The sequence below is a fragment of the Microcaecilia unicolor genome, chromosome 2 (assembly GCF_901765095.1).
Source record: "Microcaecilia unicolor chromosome 2, aMicUni1.1, whole genome shotgun sequence".
Classification (NCBI taxonomy): Eukaryota; Metazoa; Chordata; class Amphibia; order Gymnophiona; family Siphonopidae; genus Microcaecilia; species Microcaecilia unicolor.
Window position 1 is genome coordinate 552,988,308 of NC_044032.1, and position 21,902 is coordinate 553,010,209.

Below are 21,902 nucleotides of genomic sequence, written 5' to 3' on the forward strand. Positions count from 1 at the left end.
GATTGGCCGCTGTTGTGGACAGGATTCTGGGCTCGATGGACCCTTGGTCTTTTCCCAGTGTGGCATTACTTATGTACTTATGTGTGCCAAGATGCTGTTATAGAATACTAGTGCCAGTTGGCATTAACGTGCTTACATTTAGGCACACACATTTATACCGGGTCTATGTCTGGTGTTATGTGGCACTTTTAACACATAACTTGTAGTATTCTGTAAGTTATGCACATAAGTGGGAGCCCCGCCTATGCCCCACCCATGCTGCTCCCCAGGAAAAGGAAAGTTACTCACCTGTAGCAGGTGTTCTCTGAGGACAGCAGGTAAAGTATTCATACAACTGGGTGATGGTGCTTAGATTTAAGTTCACCTCTCTGTAACCATTTATTTCATTATTACTTGAGTCTTTTTAATTATTTTTCAAATTACAAACTGTGGGGCCCTTTTACAAAGACACGCCAAAAAGTGATGTGCGGTAGTGTGAGCATGTGTATTATTTCTCCACTGCATCTGTAAAAAAAGGGGGGGTTGGGCTTGGAAATGGACGTGCAGCAAAACTAAAACCAGCGCGCGTCTATTTATGGCCTGAGCCCTTAACACCATCCATTGACGTATCAGTAAGGGCTCACGTGTTACCCATGTGGTAACCATGCCAACTACTGATTACCACCAGGAATGCCCCTATGGTAGAAAATAGAAAATTATTTTCTACTGTGAGTTTTTGGCACACGACACCACCAGATGCACACGCTAGCTGGGCAGTAATGCCGATCTGATGCGCGCTGCATGTGCATAGACCCTTACACACCTTCCCAATCCCGCGCAAGGCTTCGTTCTAGTCTGACGTCCTGCATGTCAGACTCACAGAAACAGAACAAAGCCAAGTCTATGAGGGAACATAGGATGATGGTGAAAGGGGATAGATTCAGAGTAATCTAAGGAAATACTTCTTTATGGAAAGGGTGATGGTGGTAGAGGTGAAGACTGTATCTGAATTATTATTATTAACATTTGTATAGTGCTACCAGATGCATGCAGCGCTGAACATTCAACATAGAGAGAGACAGTCCCTGCTCAAAAGAGCTTACAATCTAAAAATAAGACAGACAGATAAAACAATTAAGGACAAGGGAAGTACTGGGTGAGAAGGAAGAAGGGGAGGGCAAATTGAGTAGTGGCTAGGAGTCAAAAGCAGTGGTGAAAAGGTGGGTTTTTAGCATAGATTTGAAAACAGGTAGAGATGGAGCTAGACGTATAGGCTCAGGAAGTCTATTCCAGGTATAAGGTGCAGCGAGGGAAAAGGAACGAAGTCTGGAGTTAGCAGTAAAGGAGAAGGGGGATGACAAGAGAGATTTGTCCAGTGAGCGGAGTTCACGGGGAGGAATGTAGGGAGAGATGAGAGTGGAGAGATAATGGGGGGCTGCAGAATGGATGCATTTAAAGGTCAGTAAGAGAAGTTTGAACTGTATGTGGAAGCGGACAGGGAGTCAGTGAAGTGACTTGAGGAGTGGGCTAGTGTGTGTCAGGTCCTCGAGGCAGAACCTAGATTCGTGAGCCCTTGGACCCCTGCCACGGAGCGACAGAGGCAGGGAAGACCACCCTGGAACTAGACACAAGGAAGAACAGGACTGGAACTCTGGACTGGAGTAGTAACTGAGGCAGGCAACTGGAACCGGCAGAACAGGAACAGCTTCACCTGTGCTTGACCACCGTTCTGCTGGAGTTGAGCTCCAGCGTGCGGGTGGCCGGCAGGACTTGCAGGACAAGGCTGGAACTGAAGATCCAGAGGACCCACCCTGGGTCTGGGAACACGAGGAAAGCAGACTAAATACTAGACTCGGACTGAAAGCTGCTGCGCAGCCACTAGCAAGAAACACAAGACAGACTAACGAGAAAAGACATACACAATGGCTAGGCAGGAGCAGGCTAGGACATACAAGCTAGCTAGGCAGGACGGGGTTCAGGATATACCCTCAGGATAAACACACTAGCCAGGCAGAAGCAGGACTCAGGAAATACACTCAGGATATACACACTAGCTAGGCAGAAGCAGGGTTCAGGATATACACTCAGGATATACACACTAGCTAAGCAGAAGCAGGGTTCAGGATATACACTCAGGATATACACACTAGCTAGGCAGAAGCAAGGTTCAGGAAATACAAGCAAGACTGGCAGAAACAGGATTCAGGAAATACAAGCAGGCTTGGTAAAGCAGTCAGAAGAAGTAACCAGGAACTAGCAGAGTCTTAGGGGCTGGCAGTAGAGAAAAGAGTAAACCAGGAGCTAACAGAGTCTTTGGGTTGGCAGCAGGCAGAAGAGAAAACCAGGAGCTAACAGAATCTTTGGGCTGGCAGCAGGCAGAAGAATAAACCAGGAGCTAACAGAGTCTTAAGGCTGGCAGCAGGCAGAAGAGAAAACCAGGAGCTAACAGAGTCTTAGGGCTGGCAGCAGGCTGAGGAAAAGCCAGGGATAACAGGGTCAAGGTAGAAGCTTCAGACACCAAACACAGACAGAGAGAAAATGGCTGAAGCATCAGACTCCAAACACAGAGCAAGGCAATAGAAGGACAAGCAGTCCACAGACACAAAGCATCAGGGCAGAGCCCCACACGGAAGGACTAGCAGTCCACAGACACAAAACAGCAGATGGGCAAAAGCCCCAGAGAAAGGCTAAGTAGCAGCGCAACAGTGCACTCAGTAACCTGACGACCTATAGCATAACACCATGCAAAAGCCCTGAATGCAAGCACAGCACTTCCTTATGAAGGCTCTCACTGATGATGTCACCTACTGCAGGACAGGAGCAGGGAACACACTCACACCAAGGAGAGGCTTGGAACACATAGGAAGAACAGGCAGGAGCCATCTTGGAAGCTGGCACAAAACAAGCGGGAGCTATCTTAGATGCTGGCTCCTCAGAGAGGCATAGCCCACACAGGTGAGGTCTAGTGAAGCAATCAGCACACAGAGACAGAGACAAGACTAACACAGAAACAGACAAAAGCCAGCATAGATGCTGACCCCCAGAAATAAGGTAAGTCTGAGGGTGGTCACGACCTCAGACGTGATAGTGTGGGTATAACGATTTTGGCGGAAAATAAGTCGTGCTGCAGAATTTTGGACAGACTGGAAAGGAGAGAGATGGCTGAGAGGAAGACCAGTGAGAAATAAGTTGCAATAATCCAAGCGAGAGGTGACAAGGGTTTGGATAAGGGTTCTGGTAGCGTACTCAAAAAGGAAGGGGCGAATTTTGCTAATGTTATAGATAAAGAAACAACAGGTTTTGTCGATCTGTTGAATATGCACAGAGAAGAAGAGAGAGGAATCAAAGATGACTCCAAGGTTACGAGCCGAGGAGACAGGGAGGATGTGAGAGCCATTAACAGAGATAGAGAAAGGGGGAAGAGGGGAGGTGGGTTTAGGGGGAAAAATGAGAAGTTCAGTTTTAGTCATGTTTAGCTTCAGATGGCGTTAAGACATCCAAGCAGCAATGTCAGACAAGCAGGATGAAATTTTATCCTGGATTACGGTTGTGATTTCAGGGGTGGAGATGTAGATCTGCGAGTCATTCAAGAGAGCATGGGCATAGGCGCCCGGTATAAGAGGCTTGGGGAGGCTAAGAGGCTTATTTTCAAAGCACTTAGCCTCCCAAAGTTCCATAGAAACCTAAGGAACTTAGCCTCCCAAAGTGCTTTGAAAATATGCCTCGAAGCCTCCCCAGCCCGACCTTCCACACCTGCTGCTTTCTTCCTAGTATTGCCCCTCTCTTACCCCCCCTCCCCACCCCACCTCCTGCCTTAGGCTGTAGATGTTTTCCTTCCCTGTCTCCTGTTTCAACCTCTGCTGTTCGTACAGTACTAATTATAAAGCAAAGCTGCACGGGACCCTGACTCTGCATGCTGCAGCTGCAGCTGCTGCCTCATCTTCTGGCTGACCTCCTCTGAAAGAGGAAGTTATAGCAGAGGAGGTGGGGTCAGCTAGAAGTGGTAGCTGCAGCGAGCAGAGACCCGCAGTCCCACAGAACTTTGCTCTATAATTAGCGAAGCAGAAATGGCAACAGGAGGGAGGGAGCCTCTGCTTTCATAGGCACGGCTGCCGGCTCTGCTGGTCACACTCCCTCTGACATGAATTTCCTGTTCCAGAGGGGGAAGGACTGGCAGAGAGCCGGCAGCCACACCTATGAAAGCAGAGGTTCCGCAGTTTTTTCGTTTTTTAAATCGCTGCTGCAGTGCTGCTCTTTTCAGGAGAAGCAGAAGGGTTGGCATGTAACTGTGTGCCATGTCTTCACTCCTCACAGACTCTGCCCATGTGTATACCCACCTTCAACCTACACGCCATTGCATTTTGCATATATTTTATAGAAGAGTGACTAGCCAGAATGTTGTCATTTACACACACATGTACAGTGCACATATACATGTGCATATGCCTGTATTCTAGTCATTTAGTCTGGTTTGTGGCTCTTAAATGCTGACTTTGTCTTTCTAGAATTACCCCCTAATTGATGTAGCTTACATGAATTCAGAGGTTAAGGCACTTTAAGGGGTTCATTTTCAAAACAGAAAAACATCCAAAAAGCAGCACAAAGCGGCAGATGGACTTTTTTTTTTTTGCCAAAACGTCCAAATCATCATTTTCAAAACCCAGATGGTTTTCTATGCAGTTCGTCTGCAGTACATCCAAATCACAAGGTGACATGTTGGGGGTGGGATTTGGTTGTTTCCAAAATCTGGACATTTTTCTGCCATAATAGAACAAAGCGAAAATGTCCAGGGCTAAAAGTTAGACGGTTTGGTCTATACCTGTATCAATCATGTCACAAAAAGGTGCCCTAAATGACCAAATGATCACTGGAGGGATTAAGACATGACCCACCCTTACTCCCCCAGTGGCCAACCCCTCCCACCCCCCAAAGATGTGAAAGAAACAGTACAGCCTCTATGACAGCTTCAGATATTATGGCCAGTCCTATTAGAGAAGCAGGCAGGTCCCTGGAGTAGCCTACTGTTTGGTGCAGTGGACTGTAGAAAAGGGGACCAAGGCCTATATCTCAGTCTAACGGGTACACTTGTGATGGAAAGTGTGAGCCATCCAAAACCCACCAAAAACCTACTGTAGGTACATATAGGTGACACCTGCAAGCATAAGGGCTATAGTAATGGTGTACAGTTGGATACGGTAGGTTTTTAGTGGGTTTTGGAGAGCTCCCTAAACAATATAAGGGGGTAATGGTGAGATGTGTGCCCTGGGACCTTTTATGTGAAGTCCACTGCAGTGCCCCCTAGGGTGCCCCATTGCTCTGCTAGGATGTCTGTGAGGCCAGTCTACTAAGAATTCTGCCCCCCCCCCCCCCCCATATATCCCAATGGCTTGTTTTTGTGCGTTTTTCCCTTTGACTTTTTCCCCCCCCCTGAAAATGGTTTAAAAAGATAGATGCACCGAGCACAAAAACATCTAACAAATTTGAACTATTTCTGGTTTGAAAATGGCCATATTTGCTATTGGATTTTTTTGACGTTTTCTGCAAAATATCCAAAATCGGATTTAGGTATCATAAATTCTCCTCCACATTAATTTAGTTTGCACAATGGGGTCCTTTTACCAAGCTGCGGTAAAAAGGGCCCTGCGGTGGTGTCGGGGTGTGGATTTGCCACACATCGAGGCCCTCTTTTACTGCAGCGGGTAAAAGGCTTTTTTTCTTTTAAAAAAGGAAATGACCATGAGGCAAGTTCAGACACTTGCCATGCAGTTATTTCCTGGGGGAGCCCTTTTTACCTCCTATTTAGGAGGCAGTAAGGGCTCCCGTGCTAACCCGATGGCAACCAGGCAGCGTGTGGCACTGCCTGATTACCGCCAGGTAAGCCCCCAGCGCTAAAAAATATATATATTTTCAGAGCACCAGAAATGGCGCACAGCACACACTGGAGTTATCACCAAACTCCTGTGGTAGCCTAGCAGTAGGGCCGATTTGCCGCACGCTATACTGCGGCTTTGTAAAAGGGCCCCTAAATTTCTTAAGGTGTGCCAAAGAACCGAATATACTCTAATGAATGCACATCCCCAAAGGGCTATATTATTTCAAGGTACAAAAAGTTTAGCTTGCTGCCTTTCGTTTTTTTGAATATATCCTGTGAGCTGCATTTCCAGACAGGATGAAACTTGATATAAACATTCCTCCATTCAATGGACCTGATTTGTAAAAGTGGTTTCCTGAAAGTACCAAATGGAAGAAACCCTTTTATAAATCAGGCTGAATGTTTTCACTCAAAGCAAAAGTCTTTGAGAGAGAATTCAGCAAATGGCTTTGTTCTGTATATATTTTAATAACTATTTTAATGTACTTTAACAATTCTTTTTTTTTTTGTAAACTAGGATGTGATCTGTGCCATGAATGTCCATCCTAAAATTTCATTCCCACCAGAAGTGGACTTCATTCTGATCAGCAGCTTCATTCGGGAAGTGTGTCGCATAGCCTTTGCCATGCAGACCCTCGATCCACCCTTAGACATAGCTTTTACTTCAGATGGGGAGCTATTCAGTGAATGCAAGTAAGAAGATATATACATGCTCTGTGTTATAGGCCTAAGTCCACAGATATGTGCTTGCTTCTGATTCAATTACTGGATAAACACTTCATGATAAAAATGGAGTGATAAGCTGATTTAGAGATAAGTTGTGTTGGGTGGACTAAGCTTTATCCTTCTATTATAGCCATACTAAGGACTCTGTTTACTAAGGCATGCTAATATGTTTAGCGCACGCTAATGCTAGAGACACCCATATATTCCTATGGGTGTATCTAGCATTAGCGCGCGCTAAAAACATTAGCGTGCCTACAGCGCGGCTTAGTAAACAGGGCTGTAAATAAGTTATATGCTATTTTTCCCCTTAAAATGACATTTAAACACAATTGAAGGCCTACTTACTAACCTGTGCTTTAACAGTTCGAGGTAGGGCATATGAGGTGAAAAGCCTCAGCCAGCAAAACCACACAGCAAATCAAAACGATGACGAACAAGGTAAAAGTCTTGAACAGGAGCTTTATTACATCTAAAGGAATACAGTGACCGTCGTGGCCAAATTTCACCTGGATTAGGTTGCATCAGGAGCATGAACTAGAAAGAATAGAAAAGAAGGACTTCCCTCTAGAGCAAACCACAAATGGCAATTAGTCTTGAGCTCCCTCATAAAAACTTTGTTCGCCATCGTTTTGATCTGCTGTGTGGTTATGCTGGCTAAAGCATCACAGACCTTTGCCTCCCTTTGTTCCAGGTACAAAACCTCTGCATTAACTGATTGGGAGTTTTCAGCACTTTGGGAAAGATGGCTGTACAGTTAACACAGAGAAATGATTGGTATGTCATATTGACGGTATGGCCAGTAACACAGAATGCAGTAAGTTATGCTTCCAAAGGTATAGCTGACCAGACTGCATTTAATGTATAATAATAAACTCCACATTGACTGCAGCCTTCACTCATACCAGCCCTCATAGAAATTTCTCTGTTAGGTGTTTAACTCAGCATAACAGTTAATTTGATGCTGCAGTAACTGTTAATACAACACCTAAGGCATCTCACTATAATAAGCCCCCCCTGTGTTTAGGTATATCTTTATCCTAACACATGAGCGGTCTTTTGACCCGTAGCTCTGCCTATAAAAATCAGAGTAAGAAAAGTGCAATAATTTAAATGCAGATTGATTGTGGAGCTATTATTATAAAGAGATTAAGAACAAGAGTTATTTTAAAATGTTTTGGAGTTTTACACTGCAGATGTCCTGTCATACCCTCAGAAAAGCATTTTTCAAAGATTTGTAAAATAGGGTCTAGTATAGAATCATATTACTGCAATTATGCATAATGGTGTTCTGCTAACAGTCTTAGTTTGGGCCACAGAGAAGAGGTTTTGGAGTGTACTAGATTTAGACATAAATTATGCACAATTCATCACTTTACTACAGAAGTGATGACTTTTGGAAGTGTTGATATCACAGTCATTACCTGAGTTGACAGGTCTGACTTAGCATTTGTCTTGTTCATGTCTATGGGAAATATGCTTTGTTCACCTGTCCTAAACACAGAACTGGCCCAAGAGTTTCAGATAGCCTAGGCGAACCTTCAGCAGTGTGACCTTCCCTCCCCACCAGTGGCTGGTGAAGGCCCTACCTCTTGTCTTGTAGTACAGCATCTTCTCTTTCCTTTTAACCTTCCTCCCTCCTAGTTGGCCAGCATCTCATCTTCTTCCTACCCCCACCCTGCATCCAGCAACTACCCCTTCCCTCTCCACTTTCGGAGCTGCCGTTGATGCTTCCCCCCACCTCTTTCTGTGCAAGCTCTGAGATTAAAGAAGATTTTGAGCTGAACCGGCCCTCTAAGTACACACCTGCGCTGAAACACTGCAGTGTTCTGCCCATTTCTGACAGGAAGTCTACTTTGGAGGGGGGGGGGCAGGACAAGGCAACCCTTGAACCTGAGCTTGTGCTTAAAGAGCCCCGTGAAGTGCTCCCCCCTGTTTAAGCTCAGGGCCGGCACAGAAGGAAATGTGTCGCGGCAGGCCTGGCAGAGGGAAGGCTCTCATGCATGCTGGAGTGATGCCACTACCCCCCAAATTCTGCTGCTCTAGGTGGATGCTGGCCCTGCCTAAACACTACTGTGTAGAGTTATTTGATGATGCAAGATATAGTGAAGATATTTACCAGACAGAAACTAGGATAAAACTAATCATTTCTGTAAGTGTTATAGTCACTGCAGACCGCACTCATACCTGAAAACGTTTTGAACTCACCTTGCTATTTTAAGTTATCTGGTTTCTGTTGTCATGTTTGTCTTTTTCCATTACTGTCTGATTTCTCCTGTCTTCCACTATATTGCCTGAATCTGTTAATGAAGCAGTTTCCTTTTTCAATACAATATACTCCTCTGCTTTGGAATCTTTGCCCCTCCCATTACCTTACCTGTCCTGCAAGGCACACAACACCCTAACCTTGGCTTTCCCCCAGAGTTCACTTCATATGCTCCTGTGTCCACTGTGGCTAAGATTCTGTTCCCATGCTGACTTCATATCTTTCAAATTCCTGCTGATCTCATTCCAACCGACATTTGTGTTTGTCAGACAAGACTACTGTGTCCATCTGGCAAACTCTCTCACTACTACCACTACTTATCATTTTTATAGTACTACTAGACGTATGCAGTACTGTACACAGACACATAAGACAGGCCCTGCTTGACAGAGCTTACATTCTATTCAAGATACACAGATAGGACAAATAAGGGATAGGGAATTTAATTTATTATGGAGGGATAGGGAATTTAATTTATTATGGAAATTATTAAAACAACATGGGGGTAATTCTGTAAATTGGCACCTTGAATTAGGCACCATTATTGTGTGCGTTTAGCGCCAATTCTATATTGGCCTCAGGGCGCACCTAAGCCATTACAAAATACTAGTGTAAAGTCTAGCTGGTATGCTAAAACTTAGGTATGCCCACTTACAGCAGGTCAATGGCTGGTGTAAGTTGGTTCACCTATGTGGACCATGCAACACACTCAACTTGATAGTATTCTATAAGTTGTATGCAATGCTTGGTAACATGCCCATGGCCTGCCCATGCTTCGCCTATGTGCATGTCTCCTCACAGTTGTGCACTAAATGACGTTGATGCCTATCACTTAACACGTAAATGCAAATTATTGGCATCAATAATATGCATAAGTGCTAATATTCTACAACCAACACATGTATTTGGCACTTAACATTAGTTGCTAAATTATAGAATTGCCCTTTAAGGTATTGAATAGGTGAGTAAAGGGTCAAGCGGTAAAAACAGATTTAAAAAGGTGGACTTTTAGCCTGGATTTGAATAGGGCTAAAGACAAAGTGTGATGTATCAAGTCAGGAAATCTATTCCAGACATATGGAACAGCAATATGAAAGGAACAGAATCTGGAGCTGGCGGTAGAGGAGAAGGGTACAGATAAGAGTGACTTGCGTGATGAATGGAGTTCCTGGGGAAGGTTGTAGGGAGAAATAAAAGAGGAAAGATACTGAGGAGATGCAGAATGAATGCAGTAAGAGGAGTTTGAACCTTATATGGAAACGGAAAGGGAGCCAATGAAGTGACTTGAGAAGAGGGCTATGTAAGTGTAGCAACACTGACAGAAGATAAGTTGTGTAGATTGAAGGAGAGAGAGATAGTTTAGTGGGAAACTTGTAAGAAGGATGTTGAAGTAGTCTAAGTGGGAGGTGATGAGAGCATGGATAAGGCAGTTGGTAGTATGTTCAGATAGGAAGGGATAATTTTTGTTAATGTTATAGAGAAAAATGACAGGTATTAGTATCTCCAACCCTTGTTGCCTTTGTCACAGAAACAATTGTGGAGAAATAAATTTGTCTTCTTGATTTGACAATTTGCCTGTGAAAAGATCTGCAAATGGAGATCATGGTTTATAATACTGTGATCGTAGATACCAATTTTTCTTTCATTAGCATCTTCACCAGACCAGTCCAGAACCTGTGAGTTGTTCTTGTCAACCAGCAGATGGAAGAGATGTCTGGCATGTTTTGCCCTATGAGGGCACCATGAAGCTTTAGATGTCAGTATTTCTCTGTCTCCAGGGGATGGTGATGAGCAGACTGTGTAGCTCCTGAGCTGGTTTCTAAAGCAGCTCTTAACCCAGTTGGAGAACTGAGTGTCAGTTGAAGAGAGAAGTACCTTGTTTGAGATTTTAAACTAAAAAAAAAAGACATCTGAAGCAGGCATGATGCTCAGAGAAGTCCTATGAGTTCTTCCCTTCCCCTTCCTCTCCCCCCCCCTTATTTACCACTGTTTTCTTTCCGCCCCTGAAAGGAGCTTAAATAATTGGATGGGAAGTTGCTTCCTTATCTCAAGATATAAGAAGAAGTCTGCAGCATTTGTTCCAGGGTATACTAGCGGTTAGTGAAAACAGGTGGAAGTTTGCAACTGCACCATGAGGAGGAATGGTTTTCTTTCTATGGCTGATCCTGAGGGACCTTGAGTTAGAGGCCAAGTGTTCAGGCCAGCAACAGCAGCACTTCTTTAGAGTGCAGAGGCTGAAACACGGGTCTTTCCTACTGACTTGGCCCACACACCTGAGGCAATTTTCAAGGCTTGCTTCAGGATATAGGTATCAAAAAAAATCTGAGCCCACCCCCCCCAACTGGCTTTTTTTTTTCAGCTGGAGTTTTTACTATTTAAATCTATAACCAAGACGAGCCTTGAGCATATCTGTATTTTTCAGTGTGCTGTTGCAGGTGAGGGCTTCTACCAGGACTATGAGTAGTGGGGGGAGAGGGAGGGAGGAGGTCTTTTATATGGCTAGCCTGGGGGCTTGAGTTGCAGCTGCCTTCCTTTGCCAGTAGAAGCAGCGTCTTCAACAGTTTTAGGCCACAGCCATGGGCTTGCATAGTAGTGCGGCCTGCGCGCCTGAGGAGATCCTTAGCACATGTTGGAGGGAGCCCCTGGAGGACTGCGCTTAGAACAGTCAGTGGGTATTTTGTGAATTGTTTGGTTCTGGCAGCCTCTATTCAAATGCCAACCATGGAACAAGCCAGGACCTGACTTACCAGCCTCCTTTCAGGCAAAAAAAAAAAATAGTGACATGTAGTGGTGTTTAAAAACCTATGGGTCACAGGTGTATAAGCATGGGAAGAGTGGCTATCTTGGGCTGCCTTCTGAAGTAACTTTGGTCGCTGAATCTTTACTAGAGCAGGCTGACTGCCTACCTTCATTGCTAATTCTTAAAGGAAGATCCTATCAGTGGAAAGGGGTCTCTCATTGTTTATTTGTAGTCTGACCGGAATACCTAGGGGCAGGGATTTCATTCTCAGATTTTGGGAGGACTTTCTCAAGTCCTTTTTACTGTAGCAGGAAGCTCAGAGAGCAATAGTGATCCCTTTCCACTTCAACTCTAAATTACCAAGTGGCATAGTAGGCGGGGGTCGAGCTCCCCTGGATGTTTCTTGGTCAAGATTTTCAGTCTGCACAGTCTCTAGCATCTAGAGTTGGATCCTTACTGGAGCAATGTGTGCACCCAGTGTCTCACTCTTATGCAGAGTAGAGCTTCCTTTGGTTAAGTCCTACACTGGGTCTTTAAGCATGGCAATTTTTTCTCCCCAGGCTCTACTTCAGTGAGGGAACTCACCACTGAGGATTTGAGAGCCTGAGAGACCATCCCTTTTTATAAAGCCATGCAGGCTCTGATTTAAGTGCAGTGAGTAAGTGGGGAACAGCTAATTTGCCTGACAGGGTTGACTGAGTTCCAGTGGTTTTCATTTCAGCTTTGTCTTGTCTTAGAACCCCAGTGAGATGGCAGCATCAGTACTATAATTCTTCCATTCTCTTGGCTGTGTGGTCAGTCTGTCCTAGGGCTAAGTGCAAGTGTTAGAATCAATGGCAGAGTCCATAAATTTAGTCTCATGACCTCAGGCTCACATGAAGTCCTTACAGAGTTGCTGCTCTCCTAGATCTATGAGTGAAGCCTACTTGTGGAGTTTCTAGTGTGATGCAGTACAAGGTGGCGGCTTTGGTTCAGCTATATGTTTTGAGATGTCAACCATAAAACTCACATTTAGGTAATAATAACATCAGCTGCCAGCCTGTTGACTGGGATGCTCACTACCATGATCAAGTGAAACAAGAAGCTTGGTCTCAGTCCATATTATCCTCATCCTGCAACCCTCGAGCTTTCTGCACTTTGATGCTAGAGGCCTTTTGTCTTCTTCTTCTTGGACGATCTCGGAGGCCATTTTTGATAAGGAAATATGAGAAGCATTTTCTTATCCTAGCTGCAGTGCTTATCGCTAGAATATAAAATATTCAAGCAGAATTTGTGTCAGGACACACTTTCTTGATCCAGGGGAATGGCATCCATAATAATTGGTTGAGGCTGTCCATTTTCAACTCAAGTACCAATAGCAAAGTTCCACACTTTTTTTGCTTACTGGAATAGACTGGTTCTGAAGATCTGGAACTGTTTCCACAGCCATGGCCACATGAAAATCTGCAGTATGTATTCCAGTCACCACTGATGTTAATTTGGGTGCCTCAGACAGTCACATCTCACTCTCCACCACAGTTTTCCTATGGCATTGAACTAACCATGGAGGTTTTAGTTAATTGACGTGGAGGCTCATTTTCAAAGCAAATAGACTTACAAAGTTACATAGGTTACTATTGGGCTCATTTTTGAAAGAGAAGGACGCCCATCTTTCGACATAAATCGGAAGATGGACGTCCTTCTCCCAGGGTCGGCCAAATCGGTATAATTTTGGACGTCCCCAACTGCTTTCCATTGCAGGGACAGCCAAAGTTCAAGGGGGTGTATCAGAGGCGTAGCGAAGACGGGACTTGGGCGTGCCTAACACTTGGACGTCCTCGATCCATAATCGACCTATAATCAAAAGAAACACTTGGACGACTTTACCTGGTCGTGTTTTTCTTACGACCAAGGCACAAAAAGGTGCCCAAAATGACCACATGACCACCGGAGAGAATCGGGGATAACCTCCCCTTACTCCCCCAGTGGTCACTAACACCCTCCCACCCTCAAAAAATATCTTTCAAAATATTGATTGCCAGCCTGTAAGCCAGCCTCAGATGTCATACTCAGCTCCATCACAGCAGTATGCAGGTCCCTGGAGCAGTTTTAGTGGGTGCAGTACTCTTCAGGCAGGCAGACCCAGGCCCATACCCCCCCTACCTGTTACGTTTGTGGAGGACACAGCGAGCCCTCCAAAACCCAGCAGAAACCCACTGTACCCACATCTACTTGCCCCCCTTCACCCGTACGGGCTATGGTAGTGGTGTACAGTTGGGGGTAGTGGGTTTTGTGTTTTTTTGGGGGGACTCAGCATACAAGGTAAGGGAGCTATGTACCTGGAAGCAATTTATGAAATCCACTGCAGTGCCCCCTAGAGTGCCCGGTTGGTGCCCTGGCATGTGAGGGGGACCAGTGCACTACAAATGCTGGCTCCTCGCATGACCAAATGGCTTGCATTTGGTCGTTTCTGAGATGGGCATCCTTGGTTTCCATTATCGCCAAAAATCGGGGACAACCATCTGTAAGGACGACCATCTCTACGGTTGACCTAAATGTTGAGATTTGGGTGTCCATGACCGTATTATCAAAACGAAAGATGGCCACCCATCTTGTTTTGATAATACGGGTTTCCCCGCCCCTTCGCGAGGACGTTCTCAGGAAAACTTGGGCGCCCCGATCGATTATGCCCCTCCACGTGAACTATCAAAGGAGCATCAAAAGCCTTGAAGCAGCTAAGGAAGTGAAGCCTCTTCTAGCTTGGATGGAAGAATACTTTTCAGCTCTCTCATCAGCCTATGTGTCTGGAGTGGAGAAAACCCAGGCATACTTTTTCAGCAGGCATACACTGGATCTGGGGAAGTGGTAATTGGCAGGCTCCACATTCTTCCTCATTGTTCAATGATGTGGGATACCTCAGATGAATTTGTTGGCAGCCAAGAAAAATGCTAGGGTTCTCAAATTCTTCAGCCAAAAAAGAGAACAGGGACCTGCCAGACTGGGCACTCTCAGGTAGTTATGGCCTTGGGACAGTCTTCTTTGTCTTTTCAGTGTGGCTTCTAGTGGGCAGAGTTCTCCAGAAAATAGAGACCCTCCCTTGGCATGTGGTTCTTGTAGCTCCAAGTAGATAATGGTATGTGGATATAATGGTAAGGGAATCGCAGGAGCGGAGGACTGTGATCCACTACATGTAAAGAAGTGAAACAGAGGAGTCAGGAAACCTTCAGGAACAACAGGACGACTGGGTAATAGAAGAGAAAAAGCTTTTATTGATAGTGCCTGACACAGCACCGTGTACAATAAAAAAAAAATATAAAATCTAACATTCAATTGCATAAGTATAGGCTGTGATGACAGCACCTTCTGTCTTCCATAAAATCCTTTACACTGGCTGCCAGAGACAGCAAAAACCTGCCAGAGAACAGTCTATAGCTTTTTTTTGTTTTAATGCAGGAAATAGTAATGGCACAGTTTGCAATGTGATACTACCAGGTGCCATGATCACAGTCAAAAACAGGAAATGCAAATAAGACAAATATAATTCTGCATGGAGTCTTCCTATTTATGGCTGACTTTCCTCATCAGCCCAGGGGCTTCTTTATAGCAACATAGACTAATACTTTCACCAGATACATTTATTATCTTTACTCAACTCTGACCTAGGAGTTAAATTTCTGATCTAAAGAAACAACACGAAGGGGGCCTTTTACTAAGGTGTGCTAGCGTTTTTAGCTCACTCTAAAAATCAGCTGGTGCTAAACGCTGAGATGCCCATAGCAATATAATGGGCGTCTCAGCGTTTAGCTCCAGATCATTTTTAGCGCGGGCTAAAAACGCTATCACACCTTAGTAAAAGACCTCCTAAGCCTTGTAGGGTTTAATGCACCTCCCTGAATTGGGGAGTAATACCTAATCCCTTCACTTATATGGGATCAATAAGTACCAAGTTTAGCATACATGTTTACTTTTGCTTTAGTTTACTTTTTCTGTGTTAAAAATAAGTTTTTTAAAATTGAAAGTAAAGTTTAATGCACCAGAAGGAATGCTAAAGAAGGCATGTAAGAATGTCCTAATGTTAATGCACATTATTTAAACATCAGCCTCAGCATGTATATCTGCCACAGTACATTGTAGCAAACCAAGAGCAGACTTTTCAATTTCTAAACATTTCAGAAGAATGATCATTCATACAGTGTTTTTCTCTGTTTACATAGATATCGTCGCAGTTTTGACTCTGAGTTCTCAGCCCCTCTGGTGGTATACCATGTATGGCCTGCTTTAATGGAAAATGATTGTGTCATTATGAAGGGAGAGGCACTTACAAAGAGAGGTGCCCTGGTAAGTGATCTTGCAAAATTCAAACCTGAAAATAAAAATGGAAACCCTTCTTTTCACTTGCTACAAAGATACTTATTATGAACAATTTCTATTGAGTTGAGCTGTTTCAGCGGCTCTGTGGCAGTGCTTAGGAAAGATGAGTTCCATTTCTGGTTCAGGTCTTCTGCTCCCTGGGTGAGCTAGGGCTTGGATGCTCCAGAGGTACCATTCACAGGTCTTGGCGGTGGGGAGAGAAGGGGGATAGGAAGTCATAAACATCACTCTATGGTCAAATTAAGGGACCAAGATGCAGCAATCCAGAAGCAGCCTTGATACATGGCCCCTACCTAAGTTCTGAATAAGTTAGGGTACATTTAAAATATACCAAAAATCCCCAGATAGTCGTGAATAAAGGCTTATGGGCCAGGGGCGTAACTACAATTGAGCGAACAAGGTAACATGCCCATAACCACCCGATGCCCTCTGCTCTCTGTGCCGCTTTTTCACCTCTCTGTCTCTTTTCCTAGACACCTTCCTCCTCTACTCTCCCCCCTGGGTGTCTGGTAATTACTCCCTTTTTATCGTATGCGAGCACACAGGTCAGCATCACTCTGTAGCCTCCCCCCAGAGTCCCGGTGGCTGACTGGCAGAGGTTAGCGATGTAAACACTTCTGCCTGTGCCTGGTCCTGCCAGGGCCTTTCCTCTGCTGTCCTGCCTCCTGTGATTTCACTTCCTGTGGGCAGAAGTGGCAGAGGAAAGACCCTGACGGGGCCAAGTGCAAGCAGAAGTGTTTACATTGCTGCCTCTGCTGGCCAGCTGCCAGGACTCTGGAGTACCCAAGGGGGTGGCTACAGGGTGATGCAGACCCCCATGGGGGGGGGGGCAGCAGACAGATGCTGGATCTATGGGGGGGGGGGTAAGAGAGTGAAGGAGGACCCATGAGTAGGTAGGGGGAACAGATAGAGGTGCCAGACTCATACGGTGGGAGGAAGCAGCAGAAAGAAATGCTTGTCCTGCATAAGGATAGGGGACAGAGAGAGAGAGAGAAGTGATGAACCTGTGAGGAAGTGGAAGGAAGACAGAGAGACAGAGACCAGGACGAAAAAGGGGAGAAAGAGAGGGTGAGAGACGCTGGCCCTGGGGTGGGGTGGGGTGGGGTGTCAGGAGTACTGTGCAGGAGGAAAGGAAGAGAGAGGGGAGAGGTTGGACATGGAAAGGACAGGGACACAGAGCTGAGATGCAGGGCATGGAGGGGAGCATAGGGACAGGGAACACAGAGGGAAAATGCTGGACATGGGGGAGGGAGACGGACACAGAAGGGAGGCGCTGGATAGGACAGAAAAGGGATGCAGAGGGAAGGTGGATAGTGGATATAAGAAGAAATGTCAAAAGGACAGAAGATCCTGGAAAGAGTTACGAAAAAAAAAACAGAAAAGAGACACTGGGACAAAAGCAATGCTCAGACAACAAAACTAGGCAAATGAAATTTTTTTCTGAATGTATTAATTGGAATATGTCAGCTTTGGGAAATGTGCATCTCTGATATCTTGTATTTTAGTATCTATTTCTATGGCAGGCTTTCTATATAGGTCTGGAATGTTTTTGCTTTTGCAGGGTTTGTTTCCTGGAGCTCTGAAGGGCTTTACACCCACCCCCTCACCCTGGATTCCCACTACCTTGGGAGAAAGAAGGTGTTATAAGGGGCCCATTCACTCCTAGCTATGCCACTGCATATGGCATTAGACTTGACTTGTGAACTGCAAAAGGAGTAGGACAAAACTCCCAGAGATGCCAAGGGTGAACCATCCCAAAAATTGAGATTTGCCACCTAGAATAGTAAGAATGAAGGCCAAAGAGTACTCATGGTATATAGTTAGAAAAGTAAAAGTGTCATTGCTTTGCAAATGAAAAAAATTGGCAAAATATTTGCTTTTCCTTGCCCACATAACTAAGCAGTTACCTGTATAAATGTTCCAGGCTGAAAACTGCCCTCCACTCAGTTGCCAAAAATATGCAACAAAGGTTTCACAGCATATATACTTTTAGGAGCAAGGAAGAGAGATGGGGTGGGAGAGGCAACATATATAGGAAGGCATGCTTGCCACTCATGAAAACAGAGATCATGATCAGTGCACTGGCACTGAGGTTCTGGTGAGTGAGAGAGAAGGGGCTCAAAGAGTTTAAGAGGGCCTTTAATTTAATGTGACAGTCCTTTGCTGCCCATGTCCCCCCACCCCCAACATTTCATGGAGTCAAAAGATGTGACTTCATAAAATGTCCTAATTGCCCTAGGCAGCCTTTTTTTTTTCTTAACTATGATATCCAGTGCTTCAGTGTAAGACAAAGAATTTCTGTATGTAAAAGTTCAAGTGGTATCTGATGTTTTGGCGCTCAGGCATAGGAAGATGAATAATATGGTACAAATGAAGCATTTGTTGGAGCCTAGATGTGACCTTAGGAATTTGTCCTTGTCTATATTTGTGTATTTAATAATATAAGTTTGAGTAATAATCTTATTTTATTGTAGTGGAGTCCTGGGAGGAGCAAAAGTAGAAGTTCAAGCCCTGTTCGAGCTCGCTCTGCTAGCCCTGGTCGAAATTTGGTAGGCCATATTTACATTGGTTTTCTATATCTTAAATCTAGACATTTGGTGTGTGTTTGTGTGGGTTGTTTCCAATGGGATCCCAATTGTTAGTGTAATTTTAACATAGATATGCAAACATAAAGAGGTTAATTGTCATTGGTCCATGGATTGCCTGTTTAAATGGATATCTTATTGAGGTACGAGTAGTAACCCTGAAAATCCACAAATAAACACAATGGAGTAATTTTATATAGGTTGCATCTTGAAAATGGGCCATCTAAATCTTTAGCAGAAATCCACTGAGGTGGAAAACTCTGAAATTTCACAGGGTATAGTAACAGAAGAAAATAAGTGGGAAATCGACCATGGACTCCAGAAACGAGAAGGACAACCTTGATACTTTAAGGAAGATTTATTGATAAACGACTCGACACAGCACTGTGTTTCGGCCTGTGGCCTGCTTCAGGAGTCTGTTGATGACAACTGGGTGAAAACATCTCTGGTGTAGTATCTAAATGTGTGGCTTTTTCACTTGGTTCATAAGCCACGCGATTAGAGGACACAGATTTTCTATAATTCATCTACGGTCTTTTTGAAGACCTTTCCTTTGTATTATTTACATTGAAACGATACTATATTGTAGATTTTTTCACCTATCAAGGTTGACCTTCTCATTCCATCTAAATATTTACCAGTATTCTATATACTGTGCCGAAGAAGCTGCACTATTCATAAAATAGATATATATCAATCCCTGAAGTACATGCATATTTGCTAAAAGTTCATACATGGAAATGTACATGCACACATTTGTTCATATACGTTTCAGAAATAGTGCTTTCAGTAAGGATTACAAAGAGATTCTGTAGTATAAGCTGTGAATCATTTACATGAATTTTTTAATACCTATGAAGTAATTGCTTATAAAGCCTAACTAAAATTTACTGCTAGAGGTGGGGCTCTGAAGCTTTGTCTTCCATTTTAATGTTTTCGCTTTAGCTGTGTTTCTACATTTGCAGTATTGAGAATAATGAATGTGGGCAAATTAATAGGCCTTGTCTAGCTTGCTTTTTGATATTGGGAGAGTTTTGTTGGATGGTAGTAGTATAAGCTATAGCCATAGCTTTCTGCCAGATAACATGTTCTTTGACAATACAATCTTGGTAAAGTAACCAATCATCTGAAACAGCATTAAAACATTACCTTCTCTTCAAACCACTCAAATCCTAGAGATAACAGAAGGCTAGATGGTATACATCCATTGTACAAGAATGAGCTGAGCTTTCCCTTTCACCATTTGCAAGATACCACTCAGGTAGTCTGAAGAAAGCCCAACCTTTATACTGGCCTGCAGGGGGAGGGGATGGGGACAATTCTATAACACTGCACCTATATATAGATGTCTACTTTCTTTTATAGAATATTAGTGTAACTGAGTAGATGCATTCATAGACGCTAATGCCAGCCATACAGCCAGCACAAGTGTATGCACCTATGTTCCAAAGATATGTGGAGATCTTTAGTATTCTACACTTTTCTCTAAATGATGCATGACATTGTAAAGCAAAGAAAGAGTATGCATACACACATGGCCAAAATCAAGCCTAGATGCCTGTGGCATCAGATAGCAAACAGACAGCTCACAAGACACAGATGCAGATCAGGGCTCTATCCTGTAGACATTACTACTACTACTACTATAAATCATTTCTATAGCGCTACCAGTCGTACGCAGCGCTTCACAATTTAACATGAACACATAACACCAGCACTAAAGCCAAGACACAGAAGTATTGGCCCCACACTTTTCACGCACATGCTCCCCGATTGCAATTTCAGAGAGTAACCAAAAATGCCACATTCTAACAACACAGGATTTGTATGTTTTACACACCGCAACTTTGCCACCCTAAAGATCTAACTAATTGCATTCCATTCTGAAGCTGCAGCCACCATTGTAGTCTCTAGGCTCCTATAGGTCTTTAGAAAACATCATCTTACTTCACTAAACCATTGCCTGAATGCTGTGGCAGATTGGTTGGAGGCTAATCTCCGCATACTGAACCCCAGTAAGTCAGTTGTATCTTACATTACTGATAGGCCCTCCTCCGTTGGATAACTTCCTTTTCAGTTCATAGTTCCTCAATCTGCTTGGCTTGCTTTTTCAAAACCATGGTGTTACCATTGACTATCACTTCCTCTCTGATCTACAAGTTTCTACCATAGTAAAGAACTCTTTCCTTACTTTACAACAATTTTGCTCACTGCAGTGCCTTCTTGATACAATACAACATGCTCTGAGTATCTGATATCAAGTGCCTTCAAACAATCCAAAGCACTGCAATTAGAATCCTTTGCATGTAAATTCAATCATGCGATCTCATTACTATATCGTATACTACAATAGGGAGACTGCTTCAGGGAGGTCTCCTGCAAAGTGGAAATCTAATATGCATGTATAAGAGAATTCACACCATATATATACGTAATAAAAAATCTCTGTGGTCACATACCATTTTATTTTAAGCTTTAGGATTTTCTTTAAAATGGCAGTGGCAGTTTTTTTTTTAATTATAAGGTCAGGTGACAAATGCAGTCAATCACAGGGCAGAGTTAGACTAATGTCATCCATTCTAATTTTGCATTCAAACCAGAAGGTATTACTATTTGCAATTTTACTATATCAACATCATTGGCTTTCTGTAGTTTTCCATATCAGATTCAAGGTCCTCCTCCTAACCCACAGGGCTTTATACACAGGGGTACCTCTTTCCTTTAACAGGACTGCATAGGTAGACTGCACATACCAAATTGTTTCTATTATTAGAAACAGTAGGTTTTCTGGAGTCTAGGGTGGGCTATTAATGAAGGCACCATTTCTCTTCTTCAGCCCTCCTTCCTGTGATGGCCATTTTCTCCTCCTCCCCATGATAACCACCATTTCTCTCCTCCACCCTGCCCCCCACGGTAACTGGTATTGCTGTCTTCCACCTTCCACCCCTCACAATGACCAGATCTCTCTTAGCTCATCTCGAGGTTATGGTGCTGGGCTGGTGTGGGGCCTTGAGCAGCTGTTCATGCTTAAGGTCTTGAGCATCTTTAAGGCCTTGAGCATGCACAGATGCATAAGGCAGTGCACCAGCCCAGCACCATAAGCTCAAGATGAGGTAAGAAGGGAGATTCAGTTGTCATAGGGGGTGGAGGGTGGAAGAGAACAATGCTGGAGGAGGAGGTGGGCAATTAATGGGAGAATCTTGGTTTGGTTTGAAGACCAAATTTTCTGGAGGTTTTGGGTCCTGAAACAGGGGTAAGGAATTATTGGAGGTGGGTGTTTATTAGAAACAATATGGTATACTATAAAAGGAAAAAAATAATTTTAATTGCACTAAAAAATATAAGAAAGGACTACTTGGCACACAATGAGGTTCATTTTCAGCATTG

General features: G+C 44.0%; 1 protein-coding gene across 2 annotated transcripts in view; it reads left to right on the forward strand.

Annotated features, from left to right (window-relative positions):
* SPATA18 (spermatogenesis associated 18) overlaps positions 1-21,902 on the forward strand; it is a 195,962-nt gene that overhangs the window by 162,615 nt on the left and 11,445 nt on the right. For both annotated transcript variants that reach the window (XM_030191371.1, XM_030191372.1), the window contains 3 exons: positions 6,369-6,544; positions 15,774-15,897; positions 18,405-18,479. In XM_030191371.1, the coding sequence (XP_030047231.1) occupies positions 6,369-6,544; positions 15,774-15,897; positions 18,405-18,479 (375 nt within the window). The remainder of the gene's footprint in view (positions 1-6,368; positions 6,545-15,773; positions 15,898-18,404; positions 18,480-21,902) is intronic.